Below are 22,079 nucleotides of genomic sequence, written 5' to 3' on the forward strand. Positions count from 1 at the left end.
ACAAGAGGAGAGAGAGAAAGAGTATGGGTTATTCATATGTAAAAGATGCTTACAAATTGAGTTTTTGTATAAATAAGCACTCCCTGACATATAAGACGTTTCTTTTAAAAAGTATTTCAAGATTCTGTAGTATAATCCAGGGTTATCACTATGAAAAGCATTTTGAATTTTTTAACATTTTAACTTTTATTTGAATTCCAGTAAAATAAGAGATTACTACATAGGAGACAACACATTACACACAGTTTGTGTGTATCTCTGATACCAGAGTTGAAAGATGGAGATTTTCCTATGTTCTCCTTAGATGAGGGTTCTTAGTCTTATAACTCTAAAAATATTTAACTTTGGTAATTATGAAGAAACCAACGTATCAGAAAAGTATTACAATGGTGCTAAAATGCACCGTTTTTAGTTATTTCTCTTTGTAGACTGTTGTGACACTCAAATAAAATTTTATTGCTTTTATATATTCTTGATTAATTAGTTACACATTTCTTTCATTAGGAAGTAGCTGTTTTTGTCTTTGATAAAAAGCTGATTGACAAATATCAAAAATTTGAAAAGGATCAAATCATCGATTCTCTAAAACGAGGAGTCCAACAGTTAACTCGACTACGACACCCTCGACTTCTTACTGTCCAGCATCCTTTAGAAGAATCCAGGTAAATTTTTATGAAAACTTACATAAGAGACTTCCTAAACAAATAGTTTTTTTAAAAAAAAACTTAATGTTTGAAATCTATCTATACAGTATACTGTCAGTGAAAAGTTCTTATCAACTGAGTGTTGAGTTCTTATGGATTAGTTACTTCTTTGAAATTTATTTGCATATTCTATGTATATGTCTCTTTTTGAAATATTAATAAAAGTTTTCTTCACATTTGCCATGAGTCTGTATTTGCTTACTCTATGTTCAAGACTACAGCAGTCCAAATGGAAGATGCGAGAGAAGTATAGAATACAGTCCCTGCCTGAAAGTAATTTTTCTTGTTAATTTGCTAGAATTCATTGCCCCCTTTTCATTGATTCAATATTCAGAGGCTATTTTTATGTGTATTCCAGGTAGTACTGTTCTCGACGTTTAACCTTTTACTATGTCCATCCAGTATGTCAGTCCATAGTCCTCAGTTACTCTACTATCTCTTTTTCTCAAAATGAGCTTGGGAACTGTTGCTGAGAATGACAAGAAAACAGAATTTATGTTGTGTAATCTTAACTGGATCCTCAAGCCTTGGTGCTTTCAATAACTCCTTTAGATACCCAGCTATATAAATCTTTTCCACATTACTCATAACCCCTAATTTATTCCTTCCTTCCTACTTAGCAGACTGTATTCCCCTCTCTTAAATCAGATCTTAACCAAATGGTTTGCCAATGCATTCTGTGGACCCTAGGATTTTAAGGATAGGGAAAGAAGAGGCAGGGGGAGGAACCTAGCTGGCAGGGGCCCAGGCTTCCCATCTCCCTTCAACCAGGACAGTTTGGTTTTTATCTATTTTATATTTTGGATTTCTACATAGTTCTTACTTTAGAATCTTAGTAACCCACTGTCACTTACTCACTTCCCCCAAAGACACAAGATCTTTTCTTTGAACCTAAAAGAAAAAAATCTAATGTTTACCATGTGAAAAACTGTACTAAATTTTTTGTATTTGTTTAACTTATTTAATTCTCAACAACTATATAGAAGAACTGAGGATTGGAGCTGCTACTACATAAGCCACATAGTTATGGCACCCTGATTCCTGAGCCTATGCTGTGCCTACCCAGAAATATACTTATTTTATGTCTCTTATCATGATAATATTTTACTGCCCTTCTTTGTGTAAATAAACCCAGAAGAAGATTATAGTTGTTGTCTTCTTACATAACACTCACTATTATGAACCCTCTATCTCAAAGTGGACTAAGTTTTGTTGGTCACACTTGTCCTGAGCTTTCCTGACTCCATGCTTGTTTGTGCTATTTCCTCTAGAGTGTTTTCTATCAGTAGTTATAGTGTCACCTATCAGAACCTACCCACCTTTGTTATTTTAACTTGTATTTCTTTTTTTTTTTAATATTCCATTGTATGAATATAGCACATTTTGTTTACCTGTTCATCAGTTGATGGGCATTTGAGTTGTTTCTCCTTTTTGGTTTTTATGAATACTGCTGCTGTAAACATTTGTGTACAAGTTTTTGTGTGGACATACGTTTTCATTTCCCTTGGGTGTACAACCTAGGAGCCAACTTGCTGGATCATATGGTGACTCAATATTTAGCCGACTGAGGATAAAGTAGGATTTTTTAAAAAATTTAATTAATTAATTAACTTATTTTTGGCTGCATTGGGTCTTCGTTGCTGCGTGTGGGCTTTCTAGTTGCGGTGAGCGGGGGCTACTGTTCGTTGCGGTGCTCAGCCTTCTCATTGCGTTGGCTTCTCTTGTTGCGGAGCATGGGCTCTAGGCGCGTGGGCTTCAGTAGTTGTGGCACGTGGGCTCAGTAGTTGTGGCTCACGGGCTTTGTTGTTCCGCGGCATGTGGGATCTTCCCGGAGCAGGGATCGAGCCTGTGTCTCCTGCATTGGCAGGTGGATTTTTAACCACTGCGCCACCAGGGAAGTCCCTAACTTGTATTTCATCATTACGTTTTAAGTCTCTTGAAGGGAGAAAGGCCAGTGCTTTATATCTTTCTTTGTCCCTGCAGCTTCTTTTATAGTGATTTAAATATTATAGGACTAGGGCTTTTTTGGCGTTCATGAAGAGAGATAATTCAAAGATTACTTTAAGGCATTTTCATTGATAGGTTGTAAAAATTGCAGTAGCATTGATAGAAATAGGAACCCTTTAGGGAAGGAAAAAAATAACTTCTGGTTTTTAATGACTTAATAATGTGGAGATGACACTGGAATCATCCAAAAGAAATGTGCTATAGAAAATAATCCAGGGACTTCCCTGGCAGTCCAGTGGTTAAGACTTTGCCTTCCAGTGCTGGGGGTGCGGGTTCAAACCCTGGTTGGGGAGCTAAGATCCCACATGCCTCAGGGCCAAAAAAACAAAACATAAAACAGAAGCAATATTATAGCAAATTCAATAAAGACTTTAAAAATGATCTACATCAAAAAAATTCTTTAAATAAATAAATAAAAAGAAAAGTAATCCAGGTGAAAGTTCAGAGTTGGTGATGTATATGGGGGTGAGTAAAATATAGGTAGTAATTAAAACCATGAAAAAAAAATGAATTTCAAGAGCATGAGTCAAAAGAGCAGAGTAGTGAGGACAGAACTTGAAATGTAGAGGGGAAAGAAGAGCCAGCAAAAGAAATTGGAAGGATCATGTCGTATGACAGGAGAAAAATTGGCAACATGTTATGGAAGCCAAAGGAGGGAAGAAAGGACTCCCTAACACTGGGGACCACCAAATAAAAAGGAAATAAGGACTGAGAAGAATCCATTGCATTTGACTAGTGAGAGGTTGTTAGTGATATTCAGTAATTTCAGTAGGATGGCAGTTTGGAAGCTAGAAAGGAACCCAGCAGAGAAGACATCATTATGTGAATAAAGTCCCATAGGAGGAACTCAAAGGAAATTTCAGGAGGATAGTTGCAAATCACTAATATACTGAGGTAAAGTGTAGGGAAATGAGATCATTCATGTTCGATGAACTTTACTTTTTCAAGATAGAACGTGGATAATAGATGAGTAGTAGGTAAAGGAATAAGGAGTTAATGGAATGAGGAGTTAATATAAGAGGGCTATGAAGGGATGTTCTTGAAAAATAAAAAGAGCGAGGTTAAATAAAGTATACTATGTATCTTTAGGCTATGAGTCTACAGAGACTTGGGTTTTCTATTTTTTCCTTCAGCTTACGACATAAGCAAGAGAGTAAAAGAAACCTGTGATGGCGCCTACAGGGTTAATAAGGGTTTGCCCAGTAAAGGGTAGTAAGGGCGATAGTTTATTGTTGAGGTAGTAGGGAGAAAGACAGGAATCAAGTGTAGTCAGAACTGAATACTTCAAATTTGTTGAATAAAGATACTGGGAAGCTAGGTTAGGTGGTGGTAGTAAAAGGATGGGAGATGAATGGCTAGTAAACAGCTGCGGTTGGGGGAGGTGGTCCTTGAGAGAGGATTTAGCCCTTCTGGTGTGTAACTGTTTGTAATGATGATGGAAATAAATATTCATGAAAGATAATAAGGCCTTCAAGCTTGAAGAATAATCTTACGAATATTGATATGACCAAGGATGATTTTGGGGACAAGACAGAAAAGGAAAAAAATAAGAGTTGCTAGAATAAACGAGTCCTGGGAATCATTGGAAACTGTAGAGAAGACTAAGGGGTTTTTGAGCAGTTTTCCTCCAGTGCAGTTCAGCAAACGAAAGCCTGTGTCCACTGTGTTAATGAGCTTAGTGTGGGAGTCAAGAACAAGATCAAGATCATCATCTTTATTGATAACTGAGCAGGGAGGACAGTGTAACTTTCTTCTTCAACCTAAGCAGCTCTGTCTTTATCACTCATACATATTGAACTTCTGCATATGCTTTCATTTGAAAAATGGGTTCAAAGTGAAAGAAAAGTAACTCAAGTATTACTGACAGAACAGCAAAAGGCATATTTGCCATTAAACAGTTACTGTCCAGGTGCAGAGGCTTGGTATAGCTTTGTTACCGCACTGCCTTGTAGTTCTTCATAGCCAGAGCCCAAGCCAAAGTCCAAAATGTTAGGACTTGAATCTCAGACAGTTGGTAATTACAATAGCAATTGTAAACATTTATTGAGCTTACATTTTAGTCAACATGCTATGTATTTTATATGCATTTGCTCATTTGATCTTTACAGTAACCTTTCAAGGTGGTCTTTTATCACCAGTTTACAAATGGGCAAAGTGAGGCTCAAAGTGTCCAAAGTCACCAACAAGGAATAGAGATGCTGGGACTTGAAGTTGGGTATTTGTATTCAGAGCTTGAGCCCTTGGTCATTACTCTATTAGACTTATTGAAGGCTTATTGAATGTTACTAATGCTGAGGGCCCCGGCTCGATCCCTGGTTGGGGAACTAAGATCCCGCAAGCTGTGTGGCACAGCCAAAAAAAAAAAAGAACAGTAATTTAAAAAATTGGAAACTTGTGACACCTTTAAAAATGATACATAAAATAGATAAAAGCAAAGGTGCTCTGAGATTGAAGCAGTCATCAGGCTAGTCACTCGCACTGGCATCTGGACCTGACTGCCCGGTCCTGAGATCTTCCACATGGACCTCCTGCCAGGGAGCTCCCCGAGCTCCAGGTATGTCCATGTGGCCGTGCTCTGGCCAGGACGTCACATCTCCTGACACGTCCTGCCCCTCAGCAACCTGGGGAAGCCCTGCTGATCCTCTGCACACAGGCTCCACGGTCACTCCTACTCACCCACCCGGAAACAGGAACCCCCCCCCCGCCGCCGCCACCCCCCCACCTCCTCCGCACCGAGCACACACATGGCATTCCTGTCCTGGCAATGTGCTGTGGAGGACAAGTGGACATCAGGGCTTGCAAAGTACCCTAGGACAGTGGTCCCCAACCTTTTTGGCACCAGGGACTGGTTTCGTGGAAGACAGTTTTTCCATGGACGGGGGTGGGGGTGGTTCAGGAGGTAATGCGAGCGATGGGGAGCGGCAGATGAAGCTTCGCTCCCTGGCCCGCTGCTCACCGCCTGCTGTGCGGCCTGGTTCCTAACAGACCGCGGCCTGAGGGTTGGGGACCCCTGCCCTAGAAGACACCACAGGATGCCATGTTTCCCAAAGCAAGAACAAAAGGGTTTTCACATTGTTTACAGGAGCAAAAGACAGTCCTAGAGATGCAAAAATGATGTGCCCTTCCAGGGTTCCAACAGCTCACAAAGGTCCCAAGAGACGTAATTCAGGACCCTTCCCTCACCCAGGTGTTTGCTCTTAACAGTGAAAAAAAAAGTGACCGTCCTGTGGGAGCTGGAGCTATGCCCTGTCCCTCTTCCTGACTCATTGCTCCAGAGGTGTCTGTGGGAAATCTACAGGTTCCTTTGAGCATATTCTGAGATTTAGAGCCTTAGAAATAAGGGTAATATCATAGGTATAATGTAACAGTATGTTAAATTAATTCATTGGTTTTCCATAAAGAATATCAATCATTCAAAATGCACAGTTGATATAATGTTTATTTCCTGACTTTTTAAATTTAAAAAATGTATCACAGCTGTTATAACACTTAAAAGACTGAATGATTTATCCAGTGGAATTCATATACAAAGCTTCCTGACTTTGCTTTATTGGCCTAAGTGTGTTATATTAATGCTGAAAATAAATCTAAAATTGTCCACCTTCTTGTTGATAGTTAAATAGGACCACTAATATTTTTCTTTTTTAAAACAGGGATTGCTTGGCATTTTGTACGGAACCAGTTTTTGCCAGCTTAGCCAATGTTCTGGGTAACTGGGAAAATCTACCTTCCCCTGTATCTCCAGACATTAAGGATTATAAACTTTATGATGTAGAAACTAAATATGGTTTGCTTCAGGTATGTATTTTTATTCATCATGTGGATAGAATATTTTCCTTCAAAATTGTTTTTAGCCATTTCAAATTTAGCTGTATAAACTGCTTTATGTAAACCTTTAGATCTTCTCAGTAATTTAAAAATTATTTCTATGTTCTAGAATTTTTCTACAGTTTATTGTTAGGCTTAAACTATCTTTTTAATGTATGAAACATAACATTAGTAACCTTTGGAGAAGAGCACTTGTTGATTGGTGGATGTGGTGGTTCCTTTTTAATGTTTTTGAATTGTAAACCTTCACAGTGCATCCGTTAAGTCCATCCACTTTTTCTGATTTTCCTTCCCCTGCTTACCAAAATATCTTTGGCTTTCGAGAGTGAATTGATACAGTAGATTCTTTGTTTTTGGGGGGCAGAGATCATTTTATTCATTATTTTTAACAGTACTGTTAAGGTATAATTAATTGGCATACAATAAACTTCACATGTTTAAAATATACAGTTTTTTAAGTTTATAGGTGGAACCGTCACTACAATCAAAACAATTTACATATGGACCTTCCAAAGTTTCCTCATACCCATTCCGGTCCTCCCCTCCTGCTCCTTGCTGTCTTCTGTCTCTCACCCCAGGAAGCCACTGACTACTTTCTGTCACTAAATCAGTTTGTATTTTTAGAATTTTGTAAATGAAATCATACAATATGTACTCTTTTTCTGGCCTGGCTTCTTTCAATCAATCTGATTATTTTGGTATTCATTCATATAGTTGTGTATATCAATACTTCTTTTATTACTGAGTAGTATATCATAGTTTGCTCATTCATTCACCTGTTGTTGATCATTTGGGTTGTTTCCAATTTTGGGCTATTGCAAATAAAGCTGCTATGAACATTCATATGCAAGTTTTTGTATGGACGTATGCTTTCATTTCTCTTGGTTAATTACCTAGGAGTGGAATGGCTGTCAAATGGTATGTGTATATTTTATTTTTTAAGAAACTGAAAAACTGTTTTCCAAATGGTAGTACCATTTTACATTCCCATTGCAGTGTATAAAAGTTACATTTTTTTCACATCTTTGCAAAACTTGGTATGGTTGGCCCTTTCAATTGTAACCATTCTTTTTTTTCGTGGGATCTTAGTTCCTTGACCAGGGATTGAACCCAGGACCTCAGCAGTGAAAGCATGGAGTCCTAACCACTGGACCGCCAGGGAATTCCCTCAATTGTAGCCATTCTAGTGTGTGTGCAGTGGTATCTCATTGGAGTTTTAATTTGCATTTCCTTAATGAATAATGATGTTGAACACCTTTTTATATGCTTCCTTGCCATCTGAGTGTCTTTTTTGGTGACATGTCTGTTCAGATCTTTTGCTTATTGTTTAAATGGGTTGTTTGTTTTCTGTTATTGAGTTTTGAGATTTCTTTATATATTGTGGACACAAGTTCTTTGTCAGATACATGACTTAAAAATATTCTCTCTTAGTCTGTGGCTTATCTTATTCTCTTAACAGTATATATTTTCTAATTGTGGTAAAATACACATAACATAAAATTTGCCATCTTAGCCATTTTTAAGTGTACAGTTTAAGTACATTCACATTCTTGTGCAACCATCACTTCCATCCATCTCCAGAACTCTTTTCACCTTGCAAAATTTAAGCTGTACCCATTAAACAATAACTCCCCACACCCCACCTCTCATACCTCCCAGCCCCTAGCAACCATCATTCTACTTTCTGTCTCTATTAGTTTGACTACTCATATAAGTGGAATCATGCAGTATTTTTCTTTTTGTGACTGGTTTATTTCAGTTAGCATAATATCCTCTAGGTTCATCCATGTGGTAGCGTGTGTCAGAATTTCTTTCCTATTTGAAGGCTGAATAATATTCTGTTGTATGTATTTACCACATTATGTTTATTCATTCATTCGTTGATGGACACTTGGGTTGCTTTCACCTCTTGGTTATCGTAATACTGCTATGAACATGGGTGAACAAATATCTCTTCAGGACCCTGCTTTCAGTTCTTTTTGGGATATACCCAGAAGTGGAATTGCTGGATTCTATGGTAATTCTATTTTTAAGTTTTTGAGGAACTGGCATACTTTGTACGGTTAGCCCTTTCAAATCCAGTTTTCACTTTTTGTTAACAAATTCCATGGTAATCTCAGGCACAAATATAAAATTACCAAATATTAATCCCGTGTGAGAATGAGTGAATATCAGTTAATGTTTGAAAACTGAGTACAATGCTATTCAGAAAAACTTAATTTCAATATGAAGTATAAGTATATAAAAATATTAAGAATTAGAATCAAATTGACAAAGGTATTTCTTGATATTTACTGTCTTTAAGTAAGAAACCAAAGATTCTCTTGCTTTTCGAATTCAGGAACTGAATAAATTTGGGTAGCAAAGTGCTTTTATTACTGTCTTTTCTTTTGCTTTTGTGCGTATAGAAAGGAACTTAATAAATAGTTGTCCTCTGTTTTTACAATTGGGTTTTTCTTGCTAATGCTTAGAATGCTCTGGCAACTGAGAATATCTACACTTTTGCATTTATGAAATTTAATTGTTACCTGGCGTGTAAAAAATTTTTATTGGGAGAAGCAGCAAATTTGATTATTATGAGATTTATTATTGTAATTGAAAGGAGTTTTATTAAAAATGTCTTTTATTTCCATTTACAGGTTTCTGAAGGATTGTCATTTTTGCATAGCAGTGTGAAAATGGTTCATGGAAATGTTACACCTGAAAATATAATTTTGAATAAAAGTGGAGCCTGGAAAATAATGGGCTTTGATTTTTGTGTATCATCGACCAATCCTTCTGAACAAGAGGTAATGAAGGTTTTATTCTTCTCATTTTTTAAAGCTCTGGAAATTTGTGATTGCATCTGAAATAGATTAGAGAATTTATAAGCCTGATAAATGTGTAGAAATAGGCTATGTGGTACAATGGTATGTTTAAATGTATAGCTTTATAGAAAATTTCTAGTGTTCATTGTACCTATGAATATTTAGCTCATTAATTCCTCAGTAATGTTACTTGAGAAGAAAGTACTAGAGTTAAGCAAATTTGAGCACTATTGGGTTAAGTAGATTTTTTTCCCTCAGAGTGTCAGATACACAAACAAACATTGTGAATCTCTAGCAGTGTTTCCCCAGTTTATTGGATCACAGAATCTTCTTTAAGGAGCATGATAACAATAGCAGTGATAATAATGGGTAACATTTATTGAAGCGCTTTTCTGAACACTTCTTGTGTATTTACTTATTATCCTCACAACGACTCAGTGAGGTATGGGAATAATACAGATGAGTAAGTTAGACTCATAGAATAAAATAATTTGCCTAAGTTTAGGCAAGTGGTAAGTGGTAGAGCTAGGATTTAAACCCAGTCTTTCTGGTTAAAAAGCACCTGTTACTTAGTGATTATGAAACCTGCCTATTTATACTTAGGAAAACACTGCAATATTTCAAATTTTTACAGTATAGTTGTTACCTTTAACAACCATGCTTTGACCTAAAATACATTTCTAATTTAAGTAAACATTTTTAAGGGAAGCAGAAAGAATTAGTATTGGTTGAGTACATACTATGCATCAGGCACTGTGCTGGCTCTGTTTTCCATACTTTTGTTTATCTTACAACATCCCTTTGAACCTGTTAACTAAATCACATAGCTAGTTGGTGAAAGAACAAGGTTTCAAACAATAATCTATTTGAACTCATAAATTTGAAGCCTGTGTATCAGAAAACATAGGCCAGACCTTTCCATATTCATAATGCATTGTATAGTGTAGTGATAAGTTGTCTTCTGGGAGAGAGCGCCAATAATCTCAAAGTTATAAGAGTTCTTATTCTTATCTCTTAACTTGTTTCATGCACTTTCTAGTTTTGGGATTTGGGGAAATTTAGAATTGAAAGTGATGGTGACATTTTTACTTGCATGACTGAGTATGAATTTAAAACTAAATTGTTACTACTTGACAGTGGTTTGCTTTAATTTAACTATTTAATCTATGTAATCCCTTTTCTGTCTTTTTATAGCCTAAGTTTCCATGTAAAGAATGGGACCCAAATTTACCATCATTGTGTCTTCCAAATCCTGAATATTTGGCTCCTGAATACATACTTTCTGTGAGCTGTGAAACAGCCAGTGATATGTACTCTTTAGGAACTGTCATGTATGCTGTATTTAATAAAGGGAAAGCTATATTTGAAGTTAACAAGCAAGATATTTACAAGAGTTTCAGTAGACAGTTGGATCAGGTATTTGCCTTTAAACATTTTCTTGCATTAAAAATGTATTAAGTGTTTGGTTTTTTCTAAAATATGTTCAGAAATTTCTCTAAACTGAGATGAGTGTCTCATATTTTAAGTTTTCATAAAGTCAACTTAACAAAAGTAATTCTTAGGATTAATATTTGTTACTACAACTTTAATCATGGCATTTATTTACTAGAGTGAAAATTGAAATATGGTCTAAAATACTGGGTGTTTTGTTTTAGGAATAGAGACAATTTCAGGTATTAAAGATGTGTTTTAATTATCTTGCAACAGTAGAATTAGCCCTTTGTTCAATCTAAAAATATATTTTTTAGTAAATTTCAAAAATTTTTTTTTTTAATTTATTTTTTATTTATTTTTGGCTGCATTGGGTCTTCGTTGCTGCGCGTCGGTTTTCTCTAGTTGCAGTGAGCGGGGGCTACTCTTTGTTGCGGTATGCGGGCTTCTCATTGTGGTGGCTTCTCTTGTTGCAGAGCCCGGGCTCTAGGCTCTTGGGCTTCAGTAGTTGTGGCATTCGGGCTCAGTAGTTGTGGCTCATGGGCTCTAGAGCGCAGGCTCAGTAGTTGTGGTACACGGGCTTAGTTGTTCCGTGGCATGTGGGATCTTCCTGGACCAGGGCTCAAACCCATGTCCCCTGCATTGGTAGGTGGATTCTTAACCACTGCACCACCAGGGGAGTCCCTCAAAAAGTTTTCTTAAGTGGACTATTGACAGTATAAATGTGTATCTTTTGAATATTTTATATTCATATTTAACATTATTACTCTTTTGAAGTTGAGTCGTTTAGGATCTAGTTCACTTACAAATATACCTGAGGAAGTCCGTGAGCATGTAAAACTACTGTTAAACGTAACTCCAACTGTAAGACCAGATGCAGATCAAATGACAAAGGTGAGTGCATATGAATTCCTGCCTTAGATGGAGGGACAAAAAATGAGTTAAAGTTGATTAAATGCATCTGAAGATTTAATCAGATACAGTCCCCAGATAACATCTGTATTCTTGAATGTATTAAATATTCATCTTCTTTTAATCTTAAAGAGTTAAACAATTTATGCAGGTAAGTGCTCTGATATAAAGTTTAAAATTTAAAATAAAGAGACCTAATAGTTACAGTTAGGCATGCAGAAGTTCTAGACACCCCAAGAATTCATAGCCTTCAAATTCACTCATATAACCAATGGATTTTTTTTTTTAATGTTTATTTGTTTATTTATTTATTTATTTATGGCTGTGTTGGGTCTTCGTTTCTGTGCGTGGGCTTTCTCTAGTTGTGGCAAGCGGGGGCCACTCTTCATCGCAGTGCGCGGGCCTCTCACTATCGCGGCCTGTTGTTGTGGAGCACAGGCTCCAGGTGCGCAGGCTCAGTAATTGTGGCTCACGGGCCCAGTCGCTCCACGGCATGTGGGATCTTCCCAGACCAGGGCTCGAAACCGTGTCCCCTGCATTGGCAGGCAGACTCTCAACCACTGCACCACCAGGGAAGCCCCTAACCAATGGATTTTAATGAATGGTACTGTTTATGCCCTCAAGATATTTTACTTAATCTTTTAATATTTTACTAGTTATGTAAAGAAAATGTTACTGTGCAGCTAACTCACAGGTACTGTTTCTGAAAAACTGACCTTGAAAAGAAAAATAATTTATTACTTTCTTATTCTGATTTTTATAATTAGAATTTTTATTAAGTGGTCTTTAGCATTTCGCTAAATGTTTCTGAATATTTTTTCACCATAATGTGTCAGTTTCAGATATGAGAAGTACTTTAATACTTATCAGAATAATTCTGTTTCTCTGTTTTTAGATTCCCTTCTTTGATGATGTTGGTGCAGTAACACTGCAGTATTTTGATACCTTATTCCAAAGAGATAACCTTCAGAAATCACAGTTTTTCAAAGGACTGCCAAAGGTTCTGCCAAAACTGCCCAAGGTTTGTTGTTGATCAGTTTGTTATTATATAGTCAGAAGTATAGAATTTAAAATTTACTTTGACTTACTATAATAACCCTTCCAAAAAAAAAAAAATGTAACTTTTGCCAGGGGTATATAAATGACTATAAAAGGCTACAGACTGAAGTCACAAAAGTTTAGTGGACCTTTTGTGTGTGCTCCAAAAATTATTAAATAGGGTAAAAAATTGGAAGGATACCACCTATGCAAGGGCAGCACTTGGACATTAAACATCAGAAGAGAATTCCGTAAACCGTCATTGTGGAAATCACTGCCTCACTAGCAGTTATACTGCTGTATTGATACTAGTCTCTCCAATTCCTTTACTCTCCCTTTCTGGCTTATTAAATCGTGAGGATAATATGGTATAAAAATATTAGTGATTGCTAAAGAAGCCACTGGCTGGAAAACTAGTAATTCCTTTGCAGAAATATCTCCAGTGTTTAATCTATCAGATATTCATTGGTTATGCACTGTTTGTCTAGCCCTTTACTTAGATGCTGTGGAGAATAAATGGGAAACAAAATATTGTCCTTGCTTTCAAGGGCTTTACAGTAAGTGTAGATAGGGTTAACGTGCATGAAACAACAATTAACAATGTGTGGTATGAATCATAAGTAATGAAGAAATTAAGAGGAGAACTGTATTAGTGAAGACTAATTGGGGAAGATTTCCTAAAGGAAGGGTAATCGTATGTCCCTCTTTATCTGTGATGTTCCCAAGTTATGTCTTTTGTCCTGGCATAATTAGCAATAGCACCCTATTTTACTCTCAAAAGTGTCCCAGTTTCAACTATAAATTACATAGTCACCTTACCCAAAGGGATTGAAGATTTTAGACTCTTAACTTCAATGTTAATACTAAAGACCTGATATAAAGATTAGTTTTATGAAATCATTTTTTGCCTTTCAGCGTGTCATTGTGCAGAGAATTTTGCCATGTTTGACTTCAGAATTTGTAAACCCTGACATGGTACCTTTTGTTTTGCCCAATGTTCTACTCATTGCTGAAGAATGTACCAAAGAAGAATATGTCAAGTTAATTCTACCTGAACTTGGCCCTGTTTTTAAACAGCAGGAGCCAATCCAGGTATGTATGTAGATATTTTTTTCCTGTTTATTCAATGGTCTTAGTCAATGATAACTATCATTGAAAAGAAAAGGAAAGGATATTTGACTTTTTAAAAATTGAGGTAAGTATGAGAGACTTTCTTTTCCATTAGTTAGAAGCTATTTTGCATATGTTTGAAGTGAACCATTCCTAAAATTATAATTGAACTTTGCAAATAAATGTCTGTAGCTCTCCACAAGTTACTGTCTCAGAAAACAAATGGTAATGAGATTTTGCATGTGTTATATTGTTCCCATTGCCTTATTGAAAGTTACAGGTTTAGGAAAATATTTATTTTTCTCCTGCACTTTTAAGTATTTCTGTTTTTTTGTTTTGTTATTAAGAGTCTTTAATTTGTAGATGGTTTATGCCAGTTGTTTATTTTATTGCTAATAAATATTTTCACCAGAAGAGGAGAAATGCTTCCAGCACCATGGAAGTAATATGTGTGTGTATATATTGTTAAGGGAAAATTTAATTAGTCTCTGATATAGACACTATTAAAATATTTATTTGCCAGATTCAAAGTAGACTTGGATTTAAGAGAGCAGTAGGGTCACATACCTGGGTTAGAATCTCGCCTTCTTCATCTCCTTGGACAAGTCATTACTCTCTTAAAGTTTCTATTTTGCTCATTTCTGAAATGTGAAAAGGGTTGTTGAAATTAAATGAAATTTTCTGGCACATGGTAAATATTATTAAGTTTCTGCTACTACATGGCAAGAGCTTATTGGTAAACCATTGATTACCTGATTTAATCGTTTTATGACAGACTGTTTGTGGTCCTTCCATTGAAAGGAGGGGAACAGAAGGAAGTCTGTGGTAGTAAGACAGGAGTTTCCCTGCTTAAGGAAAGGGCAGGTGAGAGAACTGTAGGCTTCGAAGCAGAGTTCTCCAAACATGGTCAAGGTGTCAGGAGGGAAAGGAGTGGAGTCCCATGGTCACTAAGCTATGCATCAGATAAGATCCTAAGGAACCTATCATCTGAGCTCTTATTTGTCTTCATTCTTTGTATTTTTTTTCCCGTAGTAGTAGTAGTAGTCGACGTCGTCGTCGTCGTCGTCGTCGTCGTCGTCTAGCTAAAAATCCCTTCTGAAAAATTTTAACTGAGCCTTGACAAAACTAAGTATTCTGCATGGATAGAAGGGATAGTTTCTTCCTTATTACTTACATATGTGGTGGCAAACAAATGATCAGGGACAATTGAAAATGTTTCTAGAATTTTTCCCGACAGTCCTTTTCATTTCTGTACCTTTTCTTCTCTTGAACTTTATGGAAGCCTAGTGATGGAATTTACTTCTTTGGGACATCTGACTTTGCTGCCCTCAGGCTTTTATTTTTTTACCCAGTAGCTTTGCAGATAGTTGGTACTTGTGGGTGAGTGATGTATTACTGAAGATATGTGAGAGTTAGGACATTAGTCTTTATTTAAATGTTTAAACTGAGAGCAGATGTTAAATATAGTGCGTCTAGAAACATAAGAGACTTGATTTATATGTTTTTGTCTTCCATGCCTTCAGGCTAGCAACATGGTGAGTGTCAAAATACATAACTTATTCTTTTGAAGCTACTTTAAATTTTGACATGTATAAAGTGTCATAAAGATTCTAGACTTTAATACATTGTTTGCCTTTTCTACACAGATTTTGTTAATTTTCCTCCAAAAAATGGATTTGCTACTAACCAAAACTCCTCCTGATGAGATAAAGAACAGTGTCCTGCCAATGGTTTACAGAGCCCTAGAGGCTCCTTCCATTCAGATCCAGGTATAATATTCAATTTTTTTCCTTTAATGATGATTTTGATTCTTAAAGCAAAAGAAAGAAGTAAAGTACCTCTTAAGTTTGTCATAATTTTTTTAATGTAAAGCTCAATAGTATATATTAATCCATTGAATTGCATGATGTATACTACTACTAGTGTGTTCACTCCTAATTTGAAGAATCAATTGATGAACACCTGTATTAATAAAGTAAAATGATTTGTTGCTTTTACTTATCAGTAATGTACTATTATAGAAGCTTTGATTTGTTGTAGTTTGGATTGCTATATACCTTCTTCCTAAATGAGTAATTAGTATATGAATGAAAATGACGAAGATGTATGTGCCTTTTTCTTATGAAAGCGTTAAGTAGGTACTTCTCATACTCATAATTTTCTTCCATGTTTGGTAACTCAGTCTTCTATTCAGAAATGTTCCTTTTGCATTGAAGTTAATTTGTATAGGAGGTAGGTAGAAAAGCAGATAGTAATTTAGTGTGACCATCCCTAATGCATTTATAGTCATGCTTTTGTGTTACAAAAGTGCTGTTAAAACATCACATACTTTGCCAAACTTTTAGTTCTGTAATTTTGCTACTAAAATTTTGGTTCTATGGGTTATCTGGAAAAAAATTTTTGGATTGCTATTAAAAGTATAATTTAGTTTGAGCTTTTTTTTCTCACTTTGGAAAATAAATACTTATGTTAAGAACATCTCACTGCATAAAAGGTGTCGTATTTAAAAGTTTATGGTCTCTTCACCAGTGCAAAGATTCTAGTAAAGAAAAACAAAGAATTTTACTTTTTTTGTGTGTGTGTGGTACGCGGGCCTCTCACTGTTGTGGCCTCTCCCGTTGCGGAGCACAGGCTCCGGACGCGCAGGCTCAGCGGCCATGGCTCACGGGCCCAGCCACTCCACGGCATGTGGGATCTTCCCGGACTGGGGCATGAACCCGTGTCCCCTGCATCGGCAGGCAGACTCTCAACCACTGCGCCACCAGTGAAGCCCAGAATTTTACTTTTTATAAGTTATTGACCAAAGCTTTTTTTTTTTTTTTAAATGCGAACCTAATACCACACATATAAGGTCACTTGTTTGACTCATTTCAGTCCTTATCTAAGTTTTCTTTTATTCCAAGTTGTGAAGTTGATGTTAAAAATTTTCCTTATAACGTCATCTCTTGCTGCCTTTGTCCAAATGACGTGGAATGATTGGGGAAGGTACTTACTATTACTTTTAAGTGTTTTCCAAAGGAATTGTGAATTATAGCTTCTTGAAACGTTCCCACAGACCCTGTGTAGTCCACCTGGTTTTATATTCAGTGAAATTAGGGAGGAGAGGGAGGATCGAGTGATGTGAAAGGTCATTTTTCTTCCTAAGAGGGTTAGTTTGGCCAATAAGTTACCAGCAAGTATTTTATTAAAATAGTTAATACATAATTCAAATTGAGTTGTGCACTTTGCCAAGTTTTAGAAACTAGCTTTTCTGATATCATTCAATATAAGTGTTTAGTCACCAGTCCAATTAACTAGTATCAACATTGCTTGGTACGAGTCTGATAAAGTTAAAGTCTATCTAAGCTTTGGGAGAGAGAGCAAGAGCAAGAAACAAAAATCTTTTCCTCAAGCTTCATGCAAGTTAGAAGGCTAGGAGATAACTTCTGAGATTCATTTTTGGAATGGTATTTTTATTTTTATTTATTTATTTTTTTTTAATTTTTTTTTTTTTTATTTTGGTACGCGGGCCTCTCACTGTTGTGGCCTCTCCTGTTGCGGAGCACAGGCTCCGGACGCGCAGGCTCAGCGGCCATGGCTCACAGGCCCAGCCGTTCCGCGGCATGTGGGATCTTCCCGGACCGGGGCACGAACCCGTGTCCCCTGCATCGGCAGGCGGACTCTCAACCACTGCGCCACCAGGGAAGCCCTGGAATGGTATTTTTAAATTGAAGTTTGATTAGAACTATTTAAGAGGCTAGAGAGAGTTTAGAAAAGCATTTGGAAAAGTAAAAGATGGTTTACAAAAGTTAGGGTCATTAGAGGCATTAATAGAAATGTATATGAGAACCAGTTTTTAAAATTATTTACCTTTAAATAAACGTAGAATATGTTTTCATTCTCCCCTCCCCACCACCAGTTACAGAGAAAGTAGAAAATAATAGGCAGAAGTTCCTGAGAATATGCTAATTGGACTTCCTTTTGTTTGTTTTGTTTTTTTCAATCTCCTGTTCTTAGGTTCTTTACTCTGTCTCCTCCTATGGTTCTCCCCTCCTCTAGCTAAGTGATTTAGACATAATTTAAGATTTCCCTCTTTGTAACCTACTGCTGGATTATATGGCATAGTGCATGTGTGCAGTCAGTCTCTGTCTCTCTGTCACTCTGATATCAATTAAGCGCTGAACTTCCTTGTTCCCGTCTGGTAACAGGAACACAGTATCTCACTGACTGCTCATCCTTGCTCATTCTCTACCATCTGTGGAAAATAGTCCCTTAAATATAGTTTGTATTTATTATCCTCAAGTTATATCACCTACATAATTTATTATACTTCTGAATAGATATTAATATTAACTCTTTTCTTTCTGTCTGCCTTTTGGAAGTATGGGGATAAGTTAAAGCAAATAAAATACTTGCCAGTATACTGATAACAGATTTTTAGTGGTTGATTCATTTCTATCTGCTAACCATAAATGAATGTCTTTAAGTTTACCAAATATCGTCAATAACTCCTTCCCTGATATACATTTATACCCCCATTTTCTTCAGTAATCTCTTTTTTGCTTTCCTACAAGGATCATTCTGCCTTATAAGGTATCTAAGATTAGGTTCTTCAGCCAGTTAGTTCTCAAGCCATTTCCTGTTCTTTTTTTATCTCATTTAATCCTTCATCATCCCCCCTTTCTTCTGTTATCCTTGAAGTTCCCAGTTACAGTCATTTACACTATGGCATGGCATTAAGTTAACAAGAACGTTTTAAATAACTTTTCTGTTTCTGTCATTTATAGTGGCTTTAGTTTCAGAATTTAGAAATAGTTAAAAATATAAAGGGAAATTAAAATCCTCTGTCAGAGATGCCCACAGTTAACATTCCCAGATATATCCTTCCAGTTTTTTTCCCTAAGCCTGTAGACAGATTTAAAAAATGGGATTATATAATAGTATCTTATTGCATTTTATCCTTGATATTGTTAAACAGTCTTGAAAATATATTTCAAAATGTTTGTCTTATATCCATCATATGGATATATGTAACAGCTAAGAAATTCCTTATTTAAAGAGGAATAGTTTTACGTGACTTTGTACTTGATTTTCCCTTGTTGTGAAAGATAGCAAAACTTAGATGTTACTTGTTTTTTAGATGTTCCTATTTCTAAAAATAAATGAAGAATTAATTGTGTTATCAGGGAAAGAAACTAGGAATGCGATCAGGGAATTTGGGTATATATGCTAGTTGTATGACCTAGCGTGAATTTGAGCAAGGTCTTCTGAGCCTGTTTCCTCATCTGTAAAATTCAAAATTGATACTAAGTATTTTTCTTTCAAATAGTTGTTGAAAAGGTCAAACGATATGCCGTACATAAAAGTTTATTTCAAGCTATGTGACAAATTAGCCATGCAAATGCAAAATGTTTTTTAGTATGTGAGAGAGTCTCTAAGATTGATCCGATTTATTTTCTTAATAGGAACTCTGTCTAAACATCATTCCAACCTTTGCAAATCTTATAGACTACCCATCCATGAAAAATGCCTTGATACCAAGAATTAAAAATGCATGTCTACAAACGGCTTCCCTTGCTGTAAGTAATAGCATATTAATTTTTGTTTTTCTTTCACGCCTCATTGGCTTAAATAATTTTCTTATTGTTTAATAACCCTTTTATAGTTTGTTCATATATTTTGTCATGGCTATAAGTAGACTATATATAGTACTATGAAAGTGAGCAATAGCTGTAGTTTTCCCTGATATATAATTTTACAGTATTCCATCCCTGACATTACTCCCTGTCCCCTAACTTTGAGTGCTTCAGTAGAAAATTTGAGTAATTTTTTTCTTAACCCTTTTCTGCTTTAATCCAGTTTATTTTTTTTCATCGTTCTTGCAGAAATGTGGTGCTTTTTGTGTTTTTTTACCAACTAATTGTTTTCTGCTTTTCTTAGTTTACTTTAAAAAAAAATAGTTTCATTGATATTATGATCCTGACTAAAAGTATTCTATCTTAACAAATTCTAGCTAAAAAAGTAGGGTGTGAAATATTTATCAAAATAGTCAAGAGAATATAGATATCACAATTGATAGAATTGTGATAAAAGAGCTCCTAAATATCAAGTGTTAGTAACTATATTAAAGATATATTTAGAAATACAAAACTTTATGTAGGACAAATATACTTTTCACATGTTGTTAAAATATTTAGTTTAAGAATGACTCGAACCTGAATTAGAGAAAAATACTGGAAGCCCAGTAAAATTAATCACTTGGTGGGAAAATTTAGTCCTTTTTTTTTTTTTTTTTTTTTTTTTGGCGGTACGCGGGCCTCTCACAGTTGTGGCCTCTCCCGCTGCGGAGCAGAGGCTCCGGGCACACAGGCTCAGAGGCCATGGCTCTTGGGCCCAGCAGCTCCGCAGCATGTGGGATCCTCCCGGACCAGGGCACGAACCCGTGTCCCCTGCATCGGCAGGTGGACTCTCAACCACCACGCCCAGGGAAGCCCAAGTCCTTTTTTATAATTCAAATGACCCCAAGGAAATATTCTTGGCAAACAAATGTGTAATAAAGCTTTTCAAATCCTAATTACTTTATTTAAAAAGATATAAAATTAAAGTCATTCCTTACCTTTAACTACCTAGTATCCTGGCAAAGCAATCAAAGATTCTTTCTGAAACAAGTCAGTGGAATTTATAAATATGTGAATTTTCTATATTAATAAAGGACAAGAGCTTTTAAACCTACTTTTATTCTTGAGGATTTAACATATACCTATATGAAGATTATACTCATACTTAAAATATTTTGGTCTAGATTGCAAAGACTTTAAATGACTAATTCAGTTTACCTCTTTTAATAGGTACGTGTAAATTCATTAGTGTGCTTAGGAAAGATTTTGGAATACTTGGATAAGTGGTTTGTACTTGATGATATTCTGCCGTTCTTACAACAAATTCCATCCAAGGAACCTGCAGTCCTCATGGGAATTTTAGGTAGCTGAAAACTTAATGTCATTTGATGCTACTTTGTTTTACAGTTATGCAAGTAAACTTTTCAATCTATAAAACCATTTTGTACTCTTTTCATGTATATAGCATTCAGTAACTGAAGAATGATGGGGTAAATGCCATGATATAACTTTTTCTTCGTGTTAATTTTAGCAAAAGTGGTAGTACTTGACATTTATAAAGGAATAAGATATTTGGGAATCCTGGCTTCACAGGTATCATGATAGCATGTAGTTTTCTCTATAAAATGGTACTAAATAAGAGAGGCAAACAAGACTACTTGAAATGCTGATACCAGTCTTAATAGTAATACCTGATGTTTATTTGGTACCTGATTTGTAAGAGGCACTGTGCTGAGTCTTTTCTCTGCATTACCTTATTTTGTCCTCTTCAAAATCCAGTGAGATAGGTACTGTTATTTCTGTTTTACAGTAAGGAAACTGAGGCTCAGAGGGGTGAAGTAAATTATTCAAGGTTATACAGCTGATAACTGGTAGAGCTGGTTTTTAATTTAGATATGTTTAAGTCTGAACAAATATTTTTCACTGCTAAGTGATGTGCCGATGAAGCATTATTGGCCTTACAGCACATTCTGTTCTATCAGCATAATTATAAATCACTCTGTAAAAAAAACTCTGAAATTGCCTATAAATAGTTAAAGCCCAATCTGAAACTGTTCAGGGTCTGCTGTACTAACAGAGATAGACCTAGCTGTGGAATCACAGAAACATTAACAAGTTACTGAACTTGAAGTTCTTTGTTAGTTTTGAAGAAAAACTATGTTATTCAGCCATGTATCTTTAATACCTACTGTAGTGCCTGATTTATAGAAAGCCCTCAGTAAATATTTGTAGAAATGGTCAGTGAGTAATCTGTTGTGGACCTCTGTAGACATAGAACTTTTGTGATATGGTATGAAACTTTTGAGCTCAAAGAAATTAGTCTTCTTGAGAAGAAGTTTGACATAGTGGAAAGAGCCCTAACCCCAGTCCTGGCTATGCCAGTTCCTGGAGTGACTTTGAAAAGTTTCTTCATCTGTCAAATGAGGATAAAAATAATATCATTATAGGAGTTTTGTGAGAATCAGTGAGACCAAGTGAAGGGAAAGTAATGAGCATAGTGCCCTGCAAATAAGCATTTAATGGGCACTCAAAGTTAATCTTTTTTTTTTTTTTTTTTTTTTTTGCGGTACGCGGGCCTCTCTCCCGTTGCGGAGCACAGGCTCCGGACGCGCAGGCTCAGCGGCCATGGCTCAAGGGCCCAGCCG

The 22,079-nt window shown here is 36.1% G+C and overlaps 1 protein-coding gene across 2 annotated transcripts in view; it reads left to right on the plus strand.

Moving 5' to 3' along the window:
* SCYL2 (SCY1 like pseudokinase 2) overlaps positions 1 to 22,079 on the plus strand; it is a 58,425-nt gene that overhangs the window by 25,113 nt on the left and 11,233 nt on the right. For both annotated transcript variants that reach the window (XM_004269490.3, XM_049694722.1), the window contains exons 3-12: positions 505 to 662; positions 6,365 to 6,509; positions 9,179 to 9,328; positions 10,541 to 10,762; positions 11,555 to 11,671; positions 12,585 to 12,710; positions 13,643 to 13,819; positions 15,484 to 15,606; positions 19,282 to 19,395; positions 20,665 to 20,797. In XM_004269490.3, coding sequence (XP_004269538.1) covers positions 505 to 662; positions 6,365 to 6,509; positions 9,179 to 9,328; positions 10,541 to 10,762; positions 11,555 to 11,671; positions 12,585 to 12,710; positions 13,643 to 13,819; positions 15,484 to 15,606; positions 19,282 to 19,395; positions 20,665 to 20,797 — 1,465 coding nt within the window. The remainder of the gene's footprint in view (positions 1 to 504; positions 663 to 6,364; positions 6,510 to 9,178; positions 9,329 to 10,540; positions 10,763 to 11,554; positions 11,672 to 12,584; positions 12,711 to 13,642; positions 13,820 to 15,483; positions 15,607 to 19,281; positions 19,396 to 20,664; positions 20,798 to 22,079) is intronic.

The sequence above is a fragment of the Orcinus orca genome, chromosome 11 (genome assembly GCF_937001465.1).
Source record: "Orcinus orca chromosome 11, mOrcOrc1.1, whole genome shotgun sequence".
Taxonomy (NCBI): domain Eukaryota; kingdom Metazoa; phylum Chordata; class Mammalia; order Artiodactyla; family Delphinidae; genus Orcinus; species Orcinus orca.